The following is an 18,631-nucleotide window of genomic DNA, read 5'->3' as shown; positions in this document are numbered from 1 at the left end:
CGGTGGTGTAGATAGGCTGAGGTATGAGAGATTTATCCCCTTCAGGCTGGTGCATTAAATTCCTTGGTGGATCAGAATTTTCTGTTCCCAATTAATGAATGTGTTTATCAGAGGTGGGGGGGGGGGGGGGGGGGGGGGAGGGTCAATGCTACTGCTGAAATATTTGGTTACACTTGGATTTTTCCCTGGGGTTGAACATTAGGTTTTCAATGTAGATTTCATTGTATGATGTTTTATGCGTTGGGACGTAAAACTGAAAAGCAAGACATGTGTGTGTGTGTGTCCTTGGTATGCTTATGATCGTAACCAGACAATTGTGGTGAACCTACTTAGAGGACAGGCAAGGCACATCCGAGCGCCCAAGGAAAGGTCGACGAGTAGATGTCTAGTGTTTGTTTTGATGATTCCAGTGGGTATGTTCCCGTGTAAGCGTATTGTCACTCACAATCATTCAGCCATCGAAGAAGGTAAAAGCAGACAACATGTCTCATTTTTATAGACCCGACCTCTCCAGTGAAGTGTTAGGGCGGGGTTTGTCTGTGTTTGAATTTTAGTTGTCAGGAATATATGTGCCGGAATTGACAGGAGAGAAGATTAGCATCACTTTTACTGGAAGACGTTTTCAGACACAATCCCGTCTCACTATAGATGTGCCACCGAGGTTTGGCCAAGGGGGCTTAGTTGAGGCACGCACAGAAATCGCGGGTTGGGGAGTAGCCTCAAGAGGAGACAGAAGGGCATATTTGTAGGACAAGGAGACATTCGCTTTGATCCATTAGGTGGCGTGTAATCTCTTCTTGAGATCAGATCTGTCTGCGACCCTCGCCGTTGACCCCCGGAGGCCTTTCCATATATATATATATACACTACACTATGTCTATTGAGTTGTGTGAGTGTGTGTGTGTGTGTGTGTGTGTGTGTCATGAGAGAGAGAGAGAGAGAGAGAGAGAGAGAGAGAGAGACAGAGACAGAGAGAGAGAGAGAGACAGAGAGAGAGAGAGAGAGAGAGAGCACGCACACATTTATTCATACAAGAAAGAAAAAAATCTTGTTTTTTTTTAAGATTCATCGTATACAGAGGCGTAATTCACTGCTACATATACTGACACACAAAGTACGTAACTGTTATAGGCATACATTTAGTGTGTATTTAGCCATGTATAGTGACAGTACCGGTATTATGTTTGCACGAAAGAGGACACGTTAGTTCGATGCCATTTCCATTTAGAGCCTTCTTTGAGAAATGGGTGCATTGAAGTGTTGAATGTATTGACGCAGGCTTTCATGAAACTTACACGGCACAGAGTTGTGGGTACATGCATAGTGCAGAAATGTCACAAGGGTAATCTATTTTCTTCTTTTGCGATTTGGCGTCTTTGGACTGCTAGCATGGACATAACTGTGATAATACTTTGTTTTTGGATTTGTGATAATACCAGTTAAACCATTTTTGTCTGTTGGACGATCACGTCGATAGACATCCAGACCTGTTCAATTCACCCTTGGCCTCGGAAACATAAATCTCTCGCTCAGTCTGTCTTTTCTTTTCTCTCTTCCTTCTTTCCTCAAGCGTTGTTTAGCTTTTGGCTTGTATCTTTCCTCTGATTGTAGTTTTACTAAAAACCGTATGCCCGCACAGGCAGATTGGTAAGAAACAAACACCACAACAAGAACAGGACCATGCACCACCACCACAACAAAAACAACAACAACAACGACGACGACCACAACAGCTGACTAACCCCAAAATGTCATATTTTTGCGCGTAACTTTGATGACTGAGTAGCCTCGTTCAGCTGACATTCTGCGCTGTCCAAATGCCAGATGTCTCCCATCATTGAATCAGCTTTGTACATTGTGCTGATGTGCAGTTTCACCACCGCCTTAACACAAAAACGAATAAGAGGTCGCGGAGAACACAACACATAAACAACAGGAAGCCTTCCCACTCCTTCCCTTGCACACCAACAACGTAGGATGTGGGACATTCTAGACTGACATTCAGGTATCTCGAACACGCCTGTAATGGTTTGGGAAGGAGTAAGGTGAAACTGAGTCAGCGACGTCCATTTCTGTAAATAGTAATGGAATCAGAATACCTCTTACTAACTGCTTGTTAAAGGGTTTTTCTTTACTACTTGGTCACAGAGGGCTGTCCATTATGTTTTCTTTAATATATTTATTTTGAACTTTTCACATTAGATGAGTAAAGTTATACTAAAATCTTACTCTCCATTTAATAAACAAAAATTCATTTAGTTTTTAGAGGTACATTAAACTCGTGTGTCACGCAAATATGTCAATTAAAAACGGGAATGGCGATACCCTTGCTCATTGTACTTGAAGGTACTTTATAGGAGAAGTTAATCCTCAACTGAAACTGGTTTAGTTGCAAAGTTCAAATACGTCAACACACAACATGTTGAAATATGCTGAGACAAGCAGTGTTACTAAAACAACTGACCGTAACTGACTATAACTAATGCTTCATGGAGTGTGTCATCCTGAAACATGTGTGTATTTTTCCCCACACAAATAGATGGAGGAAACGGCTACTGCAATGAACATCACAGCACTGTAGATAGTGAGATCGTAACACCAAAGCAACCATGTTCCGACCTAAAATACATCTAAACATCAATAAAAACAAATTCCATGTCATGCGCGAAACATGTGTTATTGTGAAAATGTTCTTACCAAAAAAAAAAAAAATGTCACTAAAGAAAAATCCTCGTCGCCGCATGTGTCTTGTACATGATGTATACTACATTTTGTTGCCGGAATTAGTAACTAAGCACGTTTTTCAAACATCATGTAGCACAGGAGGAAGACGAAATGTGCGTTCCCCAGTGTCATCACCATCCCTTCTTGCAGTATTTCTTGTGATCTAATGGCTAAGGTAACTGTTGCAAGATTGCTTGGAAACATCGTGCAGTGTTTCTCTTAATGATCATTGTTCAATGTGTGTTTGCAAAGTAATCAGTTCTTGGTGACCCCCCGCGGGTTAGGGGGAAGAATTTACCCGATGCTCCCCAGCATGTCGTAAGAGGCGACTAACGGATTCTGTTTCTCCTTTTACCCTTGTTAAGTGTTTCTTGTATAGAATATAGTCAATGTTTGTAAAGATTTTAGTCAAGCAGTATGTAAGAAATGTTAAGTCCTTTGTACTGGAAACTTGCATTCTCCCAGTAAGGTAATATATTGTACTACGTTGCAAGCCCCTGGAGCAATTTTTTGATTAGTGCTTTTGTGAACAAGAAACAATTAACAAGTGGCTCTATCCCATCTCCCCCCCCCCCCCCCACCCCTTTCCCCGTCGCGATATAACCTTCGTGGTTGAAAACGACGTTAAACACCAAATAAAGAAAGAAAGTTCTTGGTGCTATGTTCGACGCCACCCTGCTTTGCGGTGGATGTCCATACAGCTTGTGTTTTACCTGTATATTAAAATAGGGTTATAGTGGAGTTTAAATAACCAAATTTGGATAAGCTTTAAGCTGTTGACCAGCAGTAAAGAAGAACCCCCAAAACAATGACCAACCCCCACAAAAAAACCACCAAAACACCAAAACAACACACACACACACACACACACACACACACGCCAAAAACACCTCACCCAACAACAACAAGAAGAAAGAAAAAAACACAGAAAAAAACCCAACTCAAAGCAAACAAAACACTCGCAAGCTCAGAGAAATGCATGTGCCTACGTGAGCTGTTACCAATCGAAATATATAGGTAACATGCAACTTGCGTAAAACGGATTCAATAAGTCAGGGAGAACAGATTTACTTGTCATGTGGGCATTTAGTTAAAATGAGCAACTTGTTAGTTTTGTTAAGATGATTAAATCCGCTTGGTGTCATTATGCTGTGTTCCTACGAGCGTATGGTTTACCGCCGATTGTTTTACGACTGATTTATCGCAGCTAGTAGTAACGGCAAATCAATAGTCTGCTGTACATTGGAAGAAGTCCGACACCACAACCAAGTCATTGGCGCGCCGTGTCTCGGTCCAAACTTTCAGCTAGGAAAGGCCGTTTTTGAAGCATTGTGATAGCCCGACAACTCCCGGAAATAGACAACCAACCCGGACGTAAAATTAAACAATATATTTATGATTAACTCTATACCTATTCATTTGTCCCCCTCCTCACTTTATCAACCACCACCACCAAGTAGTATGTGTGTGTTTGTGTGTATGTGTGTGTGTGTGTGGGGGGGAGCATTACGAGTCCCAACCGCTTTTGCGATATTTCTTTTGCACGCAAATACGACTCTGTCTTATGAGGTTGAGTGGACGGATTAGAACGTATTTTCCCCTCTGGTGTGTTTGTTGAGTTACGTGATGTGGGCTAAAATTCAAGTATATGTACTTCAGCACACACACACACACAGACACACAGACACACAGATACACAGAATAAAACAACCCCACACACACACACACACACACACACACACACACACACACACACACACACACACACACACACACACACACACACACACTCACTCACTCACACACACACACACTCTCACACACGCATACAAACACTGTGCCACTTTGACACAACACGCATCATGTACAGCCATCTCTTTAAACAGAATAGGTAGGGAGTTGTCAATGAATCCAGATAGAGTTTGAACAGATTGTTTTTTGTGTGGCGAATGTTATCTGGGAGGGAGTTCCATTGTTTAGGGCCAGCATAGGAGAAGGACCAGTGATCAAAAGTTACAGTTCTAACATGGGGAATGCGAAAAAGTCGGGAAACAGCAGAGGAGCGAAGCTGTCTGGAGGGAGTATACACAGTCATAAGGTCGCAGGTACAAACAGGAGATGTCTGACAGAAAAAAACTATGACAGGGAGTAGAAAGTGTGTAGGTACTGCTGACTTCAACGGGTAACCTGTGGAGAGAGCTGAGGAGTGGTTTGTCATGATCTCGTTTGCGTGCTGTAAGAACTAGTCTTGCTTGTTGCATTATGTACTTTCTGAAGTTTGCTGATGATACACACCGGGCATAATTCAGACAGAAGAGCATTGCAGTAGTCTAGCTTGGACAACACAAAGGCGCATCGACTGTCAGGCAATTTCGAATGAAACAGGTGCGTTAAATTTTAAGGAAGGCAGACTTACATACATGTATGTTTTTCACATGATTGTCAAGAGACATGTCATCAGAGATACAATGAATCCGAGATTGCGTGCACAAAAGGAAAGGGGCATTGCCGCATGGAGGCTATGGAATCGTATATATGTGTGCCGCATATTTATTTTTTTCCTTTGGTTTCTGCGACATTTCTAAAAAATATATCCTTTATATTTTGCCAATACGATGGTTGCTGTACGTTCTATACAAGCACGCACTAGATCCCCCCAAAAAGCAAAGTCTAGGCAAAGGAATAATTTAATCATCTTAAAATCCACAGCTTTTGATAAAGGCTTAAAGCACACGCTACTGCTACTGGTGATTTGTTCTTGGCCTATGACAAGCTGTAGAACAATTTAAACTAATAACTTCGACGTAGAATGAAGCATACGCCATGGGGGAGTTGTGAAATCATGGCATAAAGAGCCTGTTGAGTTGCATAACACTCCCGTCAGCAGCAACGACGACGACGAAAACACCGACAATGATGGCACACATTCTAGTGACACGAACAGGAGTAAAAAGAACTCACAGAATGAAGCTAATCCGTTTAAAGGGAAGGGAGGGGGAGAAACCTTCTTCGGCGAGGCCGGATAAGCTTACAAAGACTCCTAGAACGGTGCAAGTTGCAAGGGAGCATCATTGGCACCACACAGAAGACTCGAGAGAAAGGGTGGACAGTCAAGAACGGACAGTACCTGTTCATTTATACATGAAAGAACATTAATATCCCCCCCCACACACACACTCAAAAGGAAAAATTATATATATTTTGAAAATAAGAATTTAACAGTTATAGAAGAAAAAAATGCTTGCAGGGTTGGTATGCGAAAAGAAAAGAAAAACCCTGGAAGACTGTTATGAGAGCGGTACGACAGCCCGAAAATACCAGGAAGTAGACAATACACATGACCTTAAAGTTACACGACATAATTATGAGTTGCTCTGTACGTTTTGATGTTGTTGGAAGAACCCACGTTAAACACGCATCCTTGCATGCCAAGTTTGCGTGCAAAACTCGTTGGCCAATTAGTAAGCGATGCAAAACAAAAGAGGCTGGGTCCTTTCACGAGTCAGGCTGCCAAGAACGTTTGACCCAAGATAATTTTTAAGCTTTCTGGGGGATTGACATCGAATAAATGTAAGCGGTGTGCCACCCGCATGCAAACTACTTTGCCTTTGGCGGTTAGGATGTGATGATCGTGGTGGTGTTGTAAAGGCTTAACTTAAAAACTCAACTTACTCAAGCTTCTTACTCAACTTCAATCGTTAACAGGACGTTCAGAATTAATTAGTGTGTCGTAGACAGATTCATTTGGTGCGCTGGGCTCAAAATGAAGATTTATGACGCAGTTTGGGCTCTGAAAATGAAACATTGCTTGCTGCTAGGATAGTTCCAGCTCAGATTCATAGACTGAAGGCGTGGTGAGTAAAAGGATAGGAATACGTGAATGCAGGCTAATGATGCATCGTTAGCAACCCAGTCGGGTGAAAGAGGACCGTCTCCATCATCCGAAGCAGTTTTCCCAAGAGGGCCGTTGCACGAAGACCGGGGAACGCGACAATAGCTCAAAATTGATAACCAGCCTGCATGGTTTGATTTCACAGCCCAGTGAGCGCGTTACAGCGCGTTTTTGTATCGAATCAGCTTTGCAGTGTCGAGCTACGACCAGCCAGGGTTGCGCGGTGACAGTAACACACGCCCTGCCTACTGCAGTGATGGCCTGAGAAAGAGAAGGTAGCCAAGCCAGACATTGGCCACACGCTCTGGAATTCTTGCAGCGGAAGACGTAGAGGGAAACATTAATAAAGAGACCAATTAGCAACTCGACGGTCACTCAAGCAGCTTCTCAGCGCGAGTGCACAAGCGAGAGGTGACAGAGAAACGAAATTGGTGGAGCGTTGTAGCGCTGGTATAGGTCTGATAGTGGGCCTTGATAGATGCCTATTGATCGCGGAGACGGCGGCCGTGGATGGAGGGCTCCAGCTACCACTACCGCTGCCACCGCGCTATAGCATGCCAGCCCTACGTTTTGCCTTCCCCGGTAACCCGCTTGTCACGTCTCTGAACAGGACACCCACCACAACTGTGTCAATCTTGTTTTCGTCCTGCGTCTAGTTTTCCCTGAGTGACCGCAGACCATCTGCAATATTTGGGGGGATTTTTGTGAAGCCTGAACGCGCGTGTGGGTACTTTTGTTGACGACTTTTCGATCCTGTGTGGCACTAGCAGACGCCATTTGACAATTGCGTCGCCGTGGGACGGAGGCGGCCGAAAAGTTTGGATTTACGTGATACTGCGCGAATCACAGATGGCTTAGAAGTCGCGACTCGAGGGGACTGCATGAACAAAAAGTTGTGAAATGTTTTTTCAGTTCTGTGCGTCGGATGTGATGCGATTTGCAGACCGGAGTGTGGCTGTTTCCTAGCGGCGGAAAGTATTGGTAGCGTAGATGTGTAACGTTCTCGTCAAGTTGGTGTTGGTGTTCGTGCAGGGGACAAAAGTGTGAGAAGCTGAGTGGATTTCAGAACGGCAAGGCAGCTGATCATCAGATAGACTTCGCGGGAGGCACTCACCTAATTAGTCTCGCAGTATCAAGTACGCCCCTTTTTCTATTGCAGTAAGGAGGGTGGACTTGTAAGTGATACAAATCATACTGTATCCCCAGCAGAGTAGAAGTTGTCAAAGACAGCGACATGGGCAACAAGTTGCGTCGGTTGCGTGATGTAGTCAGTGACGTGGTCGGAGGCTCGGACAACGGGGCCGGCACGGAGGGCAATTACCGACAGATCAACGCGGCCGGATCAGACACTGGCCCCGCCCTGGATGGGGTTGATGGTGCTGGTGGAGGCGAGGGAGGTGAAGGAGGGGCACGTGAGACTGGTGGAGTACCGGAGACCAGCTCTGAGCGTCCACCTCAAGTGGAGTCACCTGCCCCCTCTCCGTCAGTCGTGCAGGTTCAGGAAGAGGCACCACCACACCAGGCTGAACCACAACCACACACAGCACATGATACAACACAGGGACTAAAACAGCCGCAGCAGGAATCCGCAGGAAGAGAGGTAGGACAAAAGAAGAGGTGGAGAGAAATGGGATGAGGGGTAGAGGTGTGAGGGAGTGGAGGTAGATGAGCGGGGAACAAGATCATGAAGATGGATAGAAGACCGAGTCAAGTGTTTATTTAAAAAAACATCTAGGGGGGTATTTTAAGAAAAGAAAGGTTAATAGAAAAGAAGGAAATTGCTGACAAATGTACACCCTGCAAGGAAGGAATTGGGTATGGTTGAACATCGGAAATAAATGCAGGAATTCATGACCTGATGACGCAAACCAAAGTTCTAAGGAGGAACATTCAAACCTCCCATTAAAAGAAGGGTTTGGGGGGATTAAACTATAAACGAGGAGAACGCGAGGGATTTTCTTCAAAACGTTATTGTTTGTTGCCAACATGTGCGGCACCAGAGCATCGACAGGCGCAGCTCTCTCTAGGGAAATTTACGTTACAAGAAGTTCCCGGGGAAAGTTTAAAATTGTTTGAAGACGCGGATCGTATTGACAGCGCGGTGATGCAAAAGGATTGAATAGACAGCCGGGAGAAGGGAAGGAGCTCGCAATACCTTGACCTTTTCCAAACCACGTGTGCTTTGAAGAGGAGCTATGGACACGGCTATTAAATGGATACAGTACCTACAGGGCGGAAGCGTTTTTATAGAAGATATAAGCTTCTTCTTCTACTTTCTTCTTCGTTCATGGGCTAAGACTCACATGTTCACTCATGTTTTTAGCACGAGTGGATTTTTACGTGTATGACCGTTTTTACCCCGCAGCATACGCCGATTTCGGGGGAGGCATGCTCGGTATTTTCGTGTTTCTATAACCCACCGAACTCTGACATGGATTACAGGATCATTTCCGTGCGCACTTGGTCTTGTGCTTGCGTGTACACATGAAGGGGGTTAAGTCACTAGCAGGTCTGCACATAAGTTGACCTGGGAGATCGGAAAAATCTCCACTCTTAACCCACCAGGCGGCAGCGACCGGTATTCGAACTCACGACCTCCCGATTTGGAGGCCGATGTCTTACCACCTCGCCACTGCGCCCGTCTATACGATGTAAGCAAGCCTGCTCTACTTGTTTCAAATATCTGAGAACGGCGAATTCATTCCTGTCGTCATAGCGAGCTAATGCAAGGCCGAGAAGTCTATCCGTTTTGGTCCGCAGGAGGCGGGTTGATTGCCAGCTCTTGTGCAAGACTCAAGTGCTTGCCCACTCCAGCCGTATCTTTTCCAAGCCCGTATGATGCCCGTACTTTCTCTTCCCGCCGTTATTGGTTTACACCCAGCAACATTACCATTAGCTTTTCGCGCAGACAACATCTCGAGAAATGTTGGTCTTTTCTTCTTCAGCAGAGGAAAATGTCTATACCGCTTTCTCTTCGTCTTTGCAGTTAGCACTAAGCAGAAGTTCGTCAGTTCGTTGGAGCAAATAAACTAAGCGCTTAATGCGATTTGTTATTCTAATAAGAGTGTGTGGGAGGTGGGTTTTTTTCTCTCAAAGGGGTGGGGGTGGCGGATACAAAATAGTTAATATTATTAGTGTATTTGTGCATGTACTGGGTGCGCTTAGGTCTTATCTAACACTGTGAATTTTTGACGCGTGAAACGAGATGAATTTATAATAATACAAATAAACACTGGTGGTTGAGAACAAATTTGTTCTTTTTGTGCACGTAATACTTCAGAGCATTATTCAGTTTATTCTCAACACGTATCCTGTATGCCACGCTTGTATTGTAAGCATTGCGCGCTCTTGGCGAAGCTACCAAAGTAACGCATCGATTTTTGCGTAGATTGTCAGGACACCTCGTGCTTCTTTAGCAGGGCAAATGACTTAAGTTATTGATATTTCTTATGTCACGTCAGTAACGACCCATGGTGCACAGGCTGTTGTGTTACTTGGGATGAATTTGTGGGATTACTTTCAACATTTACACTAATTTTCTCCCACACACTCTCCCCGGACCCCTTTTTGGGGTCTGCTTTCTCTCTGCCCCTCCTCCCTCGAATCACTTGCAATTGAAAGCTAGAGAAATTTGAAATTGGGATACCTTGATTTAGATTTTCCTTTTGTGATACAGAACACATGTTGACCAAAATAAAATGACCTAGAATAGAAACCATGTAAGCAGTCTACCACTTTTGTTTTGAACTATCAGGGATTTTTAATTGATTTCGTTGAAAATTAGAGTTATTTAGATGGGATCGTTAATGGATTTTGTTGAAGTTGAAGGTTATTTAGATTGTAGCTGTGAATTAAAAACTGAAGTGTTCCACTTTTAAACAACCTTTCTGTAACCAGTTTTGAACATAGTGTTTACCATGTGTGTTCCTTTTGTCAGTAGAATTATGTCCAAAGTCTCACTGTGTTCAAAACTGGTTGCAGAAAGGAGGTTCAAAAGTGGAACACTTCAGGTTAGAGTGTGGTCTTTTTATGTTTGACCCAAGACAGCCAACTTGAGTGAAGACCTCGTTTGAAGTACGTGAAAGGTGAATAAACAGACCGTAACACGGGACACATTTCGAACGTTTACACTTTATCCACCATGTGCCCCATTTGCTGAATGACGCCCACGTTTGGTTTTATTGTGTGAATGCTTCGACGACGAATTTTTGTTCGCCAAGATTATTATCAGCGTACACGGTAACGGTTGACAGATTGGATTGATTTTATGCAGCCATTTACATTGCAGGTATCATTCCTTTATCGAGAAGAAGCCGCGCTATTTTGAGTATAGTTATGACTATATTATAAACTCGTTCGACGTGCTCTTTTAATGAAGCTGAAAATTCGGATGCGATGCGCATGATTGAACTTCGATATTATTGGTTCGGCTGGTTGGTTTTTTGAGTGGGTTAGTGACACTTTGAGGGGCCGGAATGTGTATAATAAGAAAGGAATATTGAACGGCATTTTGTTTTCTTGCGTTCAGAAAAATCATTATCCTTGCAGACATGGAGGTGGACATTGCAGGACGCACGGTGATGTGGCAGTGATGAAAACGCTCACCCACAGAGGGAGAGAGAGGGAGAGAGAGAGAGGGAGAGAGAGGGAGAGAGAGAGAGGGAGAGAGAGGGAGAGAGAGAGAGAGAGGAGAGAGAGAGAGAGAGAGAGAGAGAGAGAGAGAGAGAGAGAGAGAGAGAGAGAGAGAGAGAGAGAGAGAGGTCTGAATGTTTTAATGAGTAGGCCTTGGGCCCTTTTCATGAAGATAAGCACAACTCAAGCACCAGCATACAAATGCACATAGTAAACAAAAACAAGAACATCCTACTCATTATATATAATCCTATTCCATGAGAGAGAGAGAGAGAGAGAGAGAAAGAGAGAGAGTGAGAAAGAGAGAGAGGGGAGAGAGAGAGAGAGAGAGAGAGAGAGAGAGAGAGAGAGAGAGAGAGAAAAAAAAAAGAGAGAGTTTTAACGCTTGTTTTTATGACTGTCTAGCCGCACAGTGATTCCTGTGTGTTCTTCATAGTTCACGGTCCTTACAACATCATTCCCAGCTCTCTTGTTTGTATTTATTACGCCGGCATCAGCAGAGACAGATGTATTTTGCCTTGTGATATGATCAGTGCACCAGCATGACTTGCCTGCTTCCCCGCAAGGGAAAAGTATCTTCTGCCACCTTAAGTGTGTTATTAATTAGACAGGTTGATGAGTCAGGAATAACTTGGTGTTCTCAGGGAACTTGGCGTTCTCGCTTACCTAAAAACAATCTCTCGGCTTCCCAGCGGCCGTAGACCTCACCGAGGTGGAAAATTCCCGTGAAACACCTTGGTAAGGGGAAAGCCAATGGGGTCTTGCGAGTTTGCTTTGAGTTTGGCCTGCAGGAACTGTCGCAAATGTGCGATATCTTTTAAAAGTTATCTGAATGTTGTAAGGGCTTGTCATTTTGATATGTATGAAATGATCAGAAAGGATATTTTTATGGTTATGTTATCATGCCTATAAAAGAGGAGAGGGACGTAGCATGGATTTGTTGCAGTTTTGAACAGCGCCGAAAATGGTGGCCTATGTTGGTGCACAGTGTGCATCCGTTGTTTGAATAGCTCATCCGGATAACTGTCATGACTTGAGAGGCCGAACTAACTGATTTTGGACACATTGTTCGTTTTTAGTTTTTTAGTTTTTAGTTTTTTGTTAGTTGGTTTATATGTTGCTGCTTCTTAAAGGCTAATTGGGCATACGTGTTTCTGATTTTTAAGATGTTAGTCTTACGGTGAAAAATCTTTGATCTGCCCCTTCGCTTTCGACCGCTTTTGTTCGTGATTTGTTGACTTTTCTCCGAAAAATAAGGTCTGCAGCTTTCTGACGGATCGTCTTGCAGGATGTTTAGCTGCAAGGAATAACTGCACTCGTAACAGTAAGCACAGAATTGCACGCAGACGCTGGTCAATAGCGCGGAAGGCACTGCATTATGTAAGTTGTGTATTTGAGTGAGTTCACAGTTTCCCGCGTGTTTGCACCTTGCTTCTTATCAGCGCAAACAAAAATTCCTCGAGCTTCCGCTCGTTTGGGTATTTTCACTGAATGGTTATCCTGAGGGCAGATTGCCTTGTTTGCTTCATATGGCGTTGTCTGAAGGAGTCCTGGCAGTGGTAGAAGACTCAGAAGCCCCCCCCCCCCCCCAAGAAATAATCATCAAAAGGAAATGATGACTTTCCAAGCCCCGGCACACGTAGCTTCGCTTCCACTGTGTCAGAGCAAAGAGTATGTGGTTATTATCACTGTATGTGTGTTAAGATGTAGCCTCGGCAGCAAAGACTGAGGCGGCAGAACTGACTAAGGGAATGCCCAACCTCTGCCTCCTTTATTATAGCGGCGAAATGCAAAAACACTGATCCTTCCAAAACCAACACACACGTCGATTTAACCTCGCGTCTCGAATCAGTGTACTCGGGACGGAAGATGTCAGAGTTATGACATACTGGATGAGGCAGAGCGGAAATCAGACTATTCAGTATTACTAGTTCTGTCTGGTGTTCTTTGCCCCACACAAGTACAGCATAGACGAAGTGGGGAGAAGAGGAGAGGATAGGTGGAAGGGAGAGAGCTGTGAGAGAGAGAGAGAGAGAGAGAGAGAGAGAGAGAGAGAGAGAGAGAGAGAGAGAGAGAGAGAGAGAGAGACTTAGACTTAGAACATTTTATTGACATAAAGGGTAAACATTTTAAGCCAAGGGCCTAATCTTACAACGTGCAGAGAGAGAGAGAGAGAGAGAGAGAGAGAGAGAGAGAGAGAGAGAGAGAGAGAGAGAGAGAGAGAGAGAGAGAGAGAGAGAGAGAGAGAGAGAGAGAGAGAGAGAGAGAGAGAGAGAGAGACTCTGAGAGCTCAGAGAGAGAGAGATAGAGAGAGAGAGAGAGAGAGAGAGAGGGGGTGGGTGGTTGGGAGGAGGGAAACTGAATTTCGATTGATGCTGTCACATTATAATTGGTGTCGCAAATGAAGACGTTATGAACTCAGGTGAGCCGAACTTTAAATCACCCGCGGCCGATTTTGGCCCAATAAAGTGCAGCCGGTCATCCTAAAAATGGAGAACATTTTGCATATAGATAACTAACCCCCTTACCCCAGCTTCCCTGTAAAGGAGTTCTTATTGTAAGCCCTGACATTCTTGCGAAAGGAAGCATTGCCGAACGGAGAACATTCTTAGTGCCTTGGACGTCTGTTTTGAGGGCGACAGTGGTGCCTTGGTTGAGGTGGTAGATTAATCTTGTCCCCAACTGAAACTTTACGCAAATGAGGTTGAAGAGGGGGGGAAACCGGGGGGTACCCAAAGGCCAAGAGTAAAGCAGGCCCGTCTCAATGTGAGGTAAAGTGCATGTACACGCTCGCCGCTTGTTGCTGCCTATTAACTGCTGATACTTAATTTAAGAGTGCAGGGTCCAGGCCCCTAGCAGCAAATGAAGGGGAATGAGGTTTGGCAGATGTCTGCAGAGTCGTGGGACTTCGGCAGCTAGAGTTTGCCTACCTGGGCTCGTGTAGGTAGGTAGGTCTCTGATGATGTATATACCTGCGCTCCTCTCCGTGTGGTGGTTGGTTGGTAGCTGGGGCATGTGTCAGTCAGAGAGGTGTAGGAAGTTTAGTATGCTACTAGCACCGTCGTCTTGTGTGGGGAGGGCTGCCAAGGTGTTTGCTACTTGTGTGCACACACTGGTCCACGTCTGTGCGAATAGTGGTCGTGGTTGTGATTCACGGTGTGTTTGTTGGGTGCTTTCTGCTTCACCATCTTTTTGTCAACGGTGTCTTTTCTTACTCCCGTAGTGTCCCGTCGACGTGACGGGTTTACCGCTGAAAGAAAGGACGTCACCGTTTGAGTGTATATTTGCATTTTCCTTGTTGGGTTAAGTCCGCGTTTGGATATATCTCAAACATTTTTGTGTGCGGTGTGGGTTTGAACCAGCGTTTGACCTTGTCTTTGTGTCTACTGCATTGAATAAAAGCCTTAAGGGACTGAGTATAACCCTGTACTCTCAAGTCCGCGGTGGTCGATTGAACTCCAACGCTTCGTGGATTATATACATTGGAGGATATTTCTTCCCATCAGCCCCTTGGTGTATTCCTGTGCTCATGACTGCGCATAAAAGCGAGTGTTTTCGTTTGTAGTCTGTGGTGTTGTTGGTAATCTTTGGTTTGCATCCTCTTGTCCAATATGTGGTGTTCTGCGTAACGAGCCTGCAGGTAAATATCGAAGTGATAAAGGAACTGTGATGTGTATAACTAGTCCCTTGGAATTTCACTGCAAGGGAAAGTAACTCATACACAAGGAAAAACCTACACAGATTTGAGAAGGGCAAGGAAAGACAAAAACCGCTCATCCGTGCAATGGTATGTATAATGTATGTCTGACAGTTGATGAATGTGCGCCGCCAAAGGTCATAAATCACCATATACGTCTCCATTCAAAATCTTAAACAAAGAAACATAAATGCTTAATTCTACAGCCCAGATAAAAATGCATACAGGTGCGTCAACAAGCATTTAAATGGAATCGCAGCCGTTTAGCTTTTTTTGCAAAATCTTCCTTGCGAACGCTGACTTTTCAGCTTGCCCAATGAAACTCGTATCGTTTGACCTGCCAGGGTCTGCGGCATCTCGAGATTTAAGTGTGATAAAGTCTAATATTGCTATTTCATATGTTACGTGGATTCCCATTGGTCAATTGGGCAAAACTGAGCTCATTGTAAAAGTGATATCGACGACATTTCCGTCGATATCAGTTTTGATATCGACGACCTCTTTATTGCTTCCCCACTTCAAAAACAAAAACACCTGAATTTAAAAACAAACAAATATATATGAAAATGTAATGATCCCAGAATTTAGTTGAGCAAGTGACTAAAGACTTTTTGAAAGAAAAGACATTTTTAAATACTGAAAAGTACAAGAAAAGAGTGAACAAAAAGAAATAATAATCAGAGGGAGGGATATGGAACAGCCAAAACTGAGACAAATGCTTTTGTAATTTCTTTACAGTAAATACAAAATGTCCAGAGAATTAGCAATATATCTAACATTGACTGACTGTGTGACGATATCTTCTGCTATTGGTCTGTTTCGACAGTGATATCAAAATCTCGACCTCCGGTCTCGATTTTGATATCACTGTCTCAACAGACCATAGCAGAAGATATCATCACACAGTCCGTCAATATTGGGTAGTGTTGCATGCCACGTATGTCAGAGTGCTGCTCTGTCGTCTATTCCCTGTGTAGAGAGAAAGAAAGCTGATTACCATGACATTAAGCGATTAACAGAAGGGGAAAAAACGGAAACAGATTGCCTCTTTCATTATTTAAGTGTCCCTACAGTACAGCGAAGCAGTTTATTCTTCTTGTGTCGTCGCCTTCTGGGGTTCCAGAGGGCAGAATCTTCTTCTACATTTATGTTCTTCGGGGGTGGGGTGGGGGGGGTGTTATTGTTGGGGCGAAAAAAAAACTCGAGACAATCCCAACCCAGTCTTTTACGAGCGCGCTGGTTCTAGGATTTGTCGAGGTTATTTTTGTGTTTGCCAAATCGAAAATGTTCCTGTGCTCTTTCGATTTATCGTTTTCCTCTTCTACTTGAATCGCACTTGCTGTCGATCCCCCCCCCCTCTCTCTCTCTTGTGTAGTATGGTGTAGTGTAGTTTAGTGTTGCATATATAGTATACATAGTTTGGCGTAGTATAGCGTAGAGTACTGAAGTGAAGTGTTAGCTGTTCATACCCGGTGTTTGAGTTCATTGCTGCTTCGCTTGTTCCTCCTTCGATATTGTTCTTATTTGTAGCTAACGTGCACGGAACACACGACTTAGCATGAAGTGAAAACACCTGCAAGTTATTTAGGGGACGTGCGGTTGCATGCATGTGCGCACTGAAAGAACAACACACGCCTTGTGAGTGTAGAAAATCCTATTCCGTATGGTCGGTTCCTTTCCTGGGTTGATGTTTTTATGCACGTGTGGGGGGATATTTCTTGATTCGGGCAAATAATTCAGGGCTCGAGGAAATGAAAAGTGCTCATGAAATAAAGAGAAAAAAAGAAATAAAACAGCAACAAACAAAGACGTTTAAGCACACAGTCATATAATACACACCCGAACTTCCATTATTTGATAAGATTGTGAAGTTTTCACGAAGTTCGTATTGAATCTTGTTGAAAAAAGTGTCATTTTGTGAGTCTTATTTGGTTTTTATGCTGTGTTTACGAATGGTGGCAATAAACCAAATTCTTTGACGTTAAATTGTGAAAGTTACTTTTGAAATGAATTCTAATGACTCACAGAGTGCAGTTTTAAAGAGGCATTAACTCCGGAAAAGCTTGGTTGTTAATCCAGGCATTAGACCAGAATTCCCCCCAAAACGGAGTATGACTGCCTAAAATGGTGGGAAAAACGGTCATACACGCAAAAGCACACTCGGAACGACCCCCCCCCCCCCCCCCCCCCCCTTAACAAAAAAAAAAACCCCAAACAACCCAACACAACTCAAAAATCCCGAAAAACAAACAAACAAACAACAACAACAACAACAACAACAAAACTAAAAAACTCACAACCTGACAACAACACCACCACCACCAACAAAACACAACCACAAAACAACGAGTGCGCGTGGGACTTTCAGCCCACGAACGCAGGAAAAGAATACCAGAAGCAGCGCAAGATAGTCATTTGACTAACTCTTCATACATCAGTGGGTCATTTTCCAGATCGGTAGAAAGTCTATGCGACACATGATCGACTACCAGCCAGAGTGATCAGTCATTTCAAATTTTAAATGCGTCAGTGACCGAGGACCGACCGACTGCTTACCGACTGCTTACCGTAATGTATGTTTAATGCTTGTGCCCTTGGTGCCTTCTTAAACGTTGTCACAAACACGCTCCCACGACGCCGATGCTCTCGACTGCGTCGAACTGATGGCACACAAAGTATGTCAAAAGCAGAAGATCTGTTACCGTGTGGCAAAAGCTTTTAAGTTTCTGCGCTCTTTTCAACTTAATGATTTTTTGTACGCCCATTGTGAACACAGTAATTACATATTAAATCCTCAGCTACCACCTCTCTGTCTGTCCGTCTGTCTCTTCTACATATCTCCTTGTTTGTCTTTCTGTCTGTCTGTCTGTCTGTCTGTCTGTCTGTCTGTAAATCCTCATCTACCACCTCTCTGTCTGTCTGTCTTACGCATCATGATTTACAACGAAAATTTCTTGCCTTACACGAGAACAAGAAAAAAAGAAAGAAACAAACAAACAAAAAACAAAACAAAACAAAACAAAACAAAACAAAAATCTTCGGTGCAGGTCAGGTTCTCTAATAATTTGACGGTAATATGTTTTGTCAGCTCGACAGCTGTGACATTAAGAGGCTTTTGTGGGTCTTTAGTTCATTACGGAAGACGATTTTTCCCGGCTTCAGCTTCTTGAATCGATCACGTCTTTGTCTGTAGACGAAGAAGATAGCAGCAGCCCTTCAGCAACGCTGTTTAATTTATCCCTGGTAAAAAGTAGTCAGTTTGTGGGGGCTGTTTCTTGGTTTCGTTTAAAACATGTTGATCATCAGAGGTTGACTGACGTTAAAGTAATTTTTTGTGCCGACTTCGGAGATTTTTACCTCATAAATCAGTGTTTTCTTTCGCTGATATGTTCAAGAACGGTCTTGCCAAGTACATGCACATCGAATGAAATGGTTTTCATAACATTCAGGGCGGTCTCTGAATTAACTCGTTACATAGTCACTCATCAACGAGTTTAGACCTCGGTCAGCTAACATTGACATTTTCAAGTTATCTAACGAAGTTTTAAATTAATAATAAACAAGTAAAGACGCACTGTTACTGTTTTGGCACTTCCACATATTATTTGTAAATTTGTGTCCGCACAACCGTATACGTTTATCAGGTGAGAGATGCTTTAAATATGTGCCTAAGCCTGCTGTCGTCC

At 43.7% G+C, this 18,631-nt stretch overlaps 1 protein-coding gene across 3 annotated transcripts in view; it reads left to right on the top strand.

The window, feature by feature from the left end:
• The window catches only part of LOC138955418 (cAMP-dependent protein kinase regulatory subunit), a 192,903-nt gene that overhangs the window by 7,190 nt on the left and 167,082 nt on the right, over positions 1-18,631 (top strand). The window contains exon 1 of one of the 3 annotated variants that reach the window (XM_070327035.1): positions 6,900-8,216. The exons of 1 other annotated variant lie outside the window; for it this stretch is intronic. In XM_070327035.1, coding sequence (XP_070183136.1) covers positions 7,851-8,216 — 366 coding nt within the window. In that variant the 5' untranslated portion in view covers positions 6,900-7,850. Of the gene's footprint in view, positions 1-6,899; positions 8,217-14,272; positions 15,036-18,631 lie in introns of those variants that run through there. One more of the 3 variants, XM_070327060.1, reaches the window with a different exon arrangement.

Source organism: Littorina saxatilis, linkage group LG2 (genome assembly GCF_037325665.1).
Source record: "Littorina saxatilis isolate snail1 linkage group LG2, US_GU_Lsax_2.0, whole genome shotgun sequence".
NCBI classification, from domain to species: domain Eukaryota; kingdom Metazoa; phylum Mollusca; class Gastropoda; order Littorinimorpha; family Littorinidae; genus Littorina; species Littorina saxatilis.
Note: the sequence above shows the minus strand (reverse complement) of the source record. Positions and strands in the feature narration are given on the sequence as shown.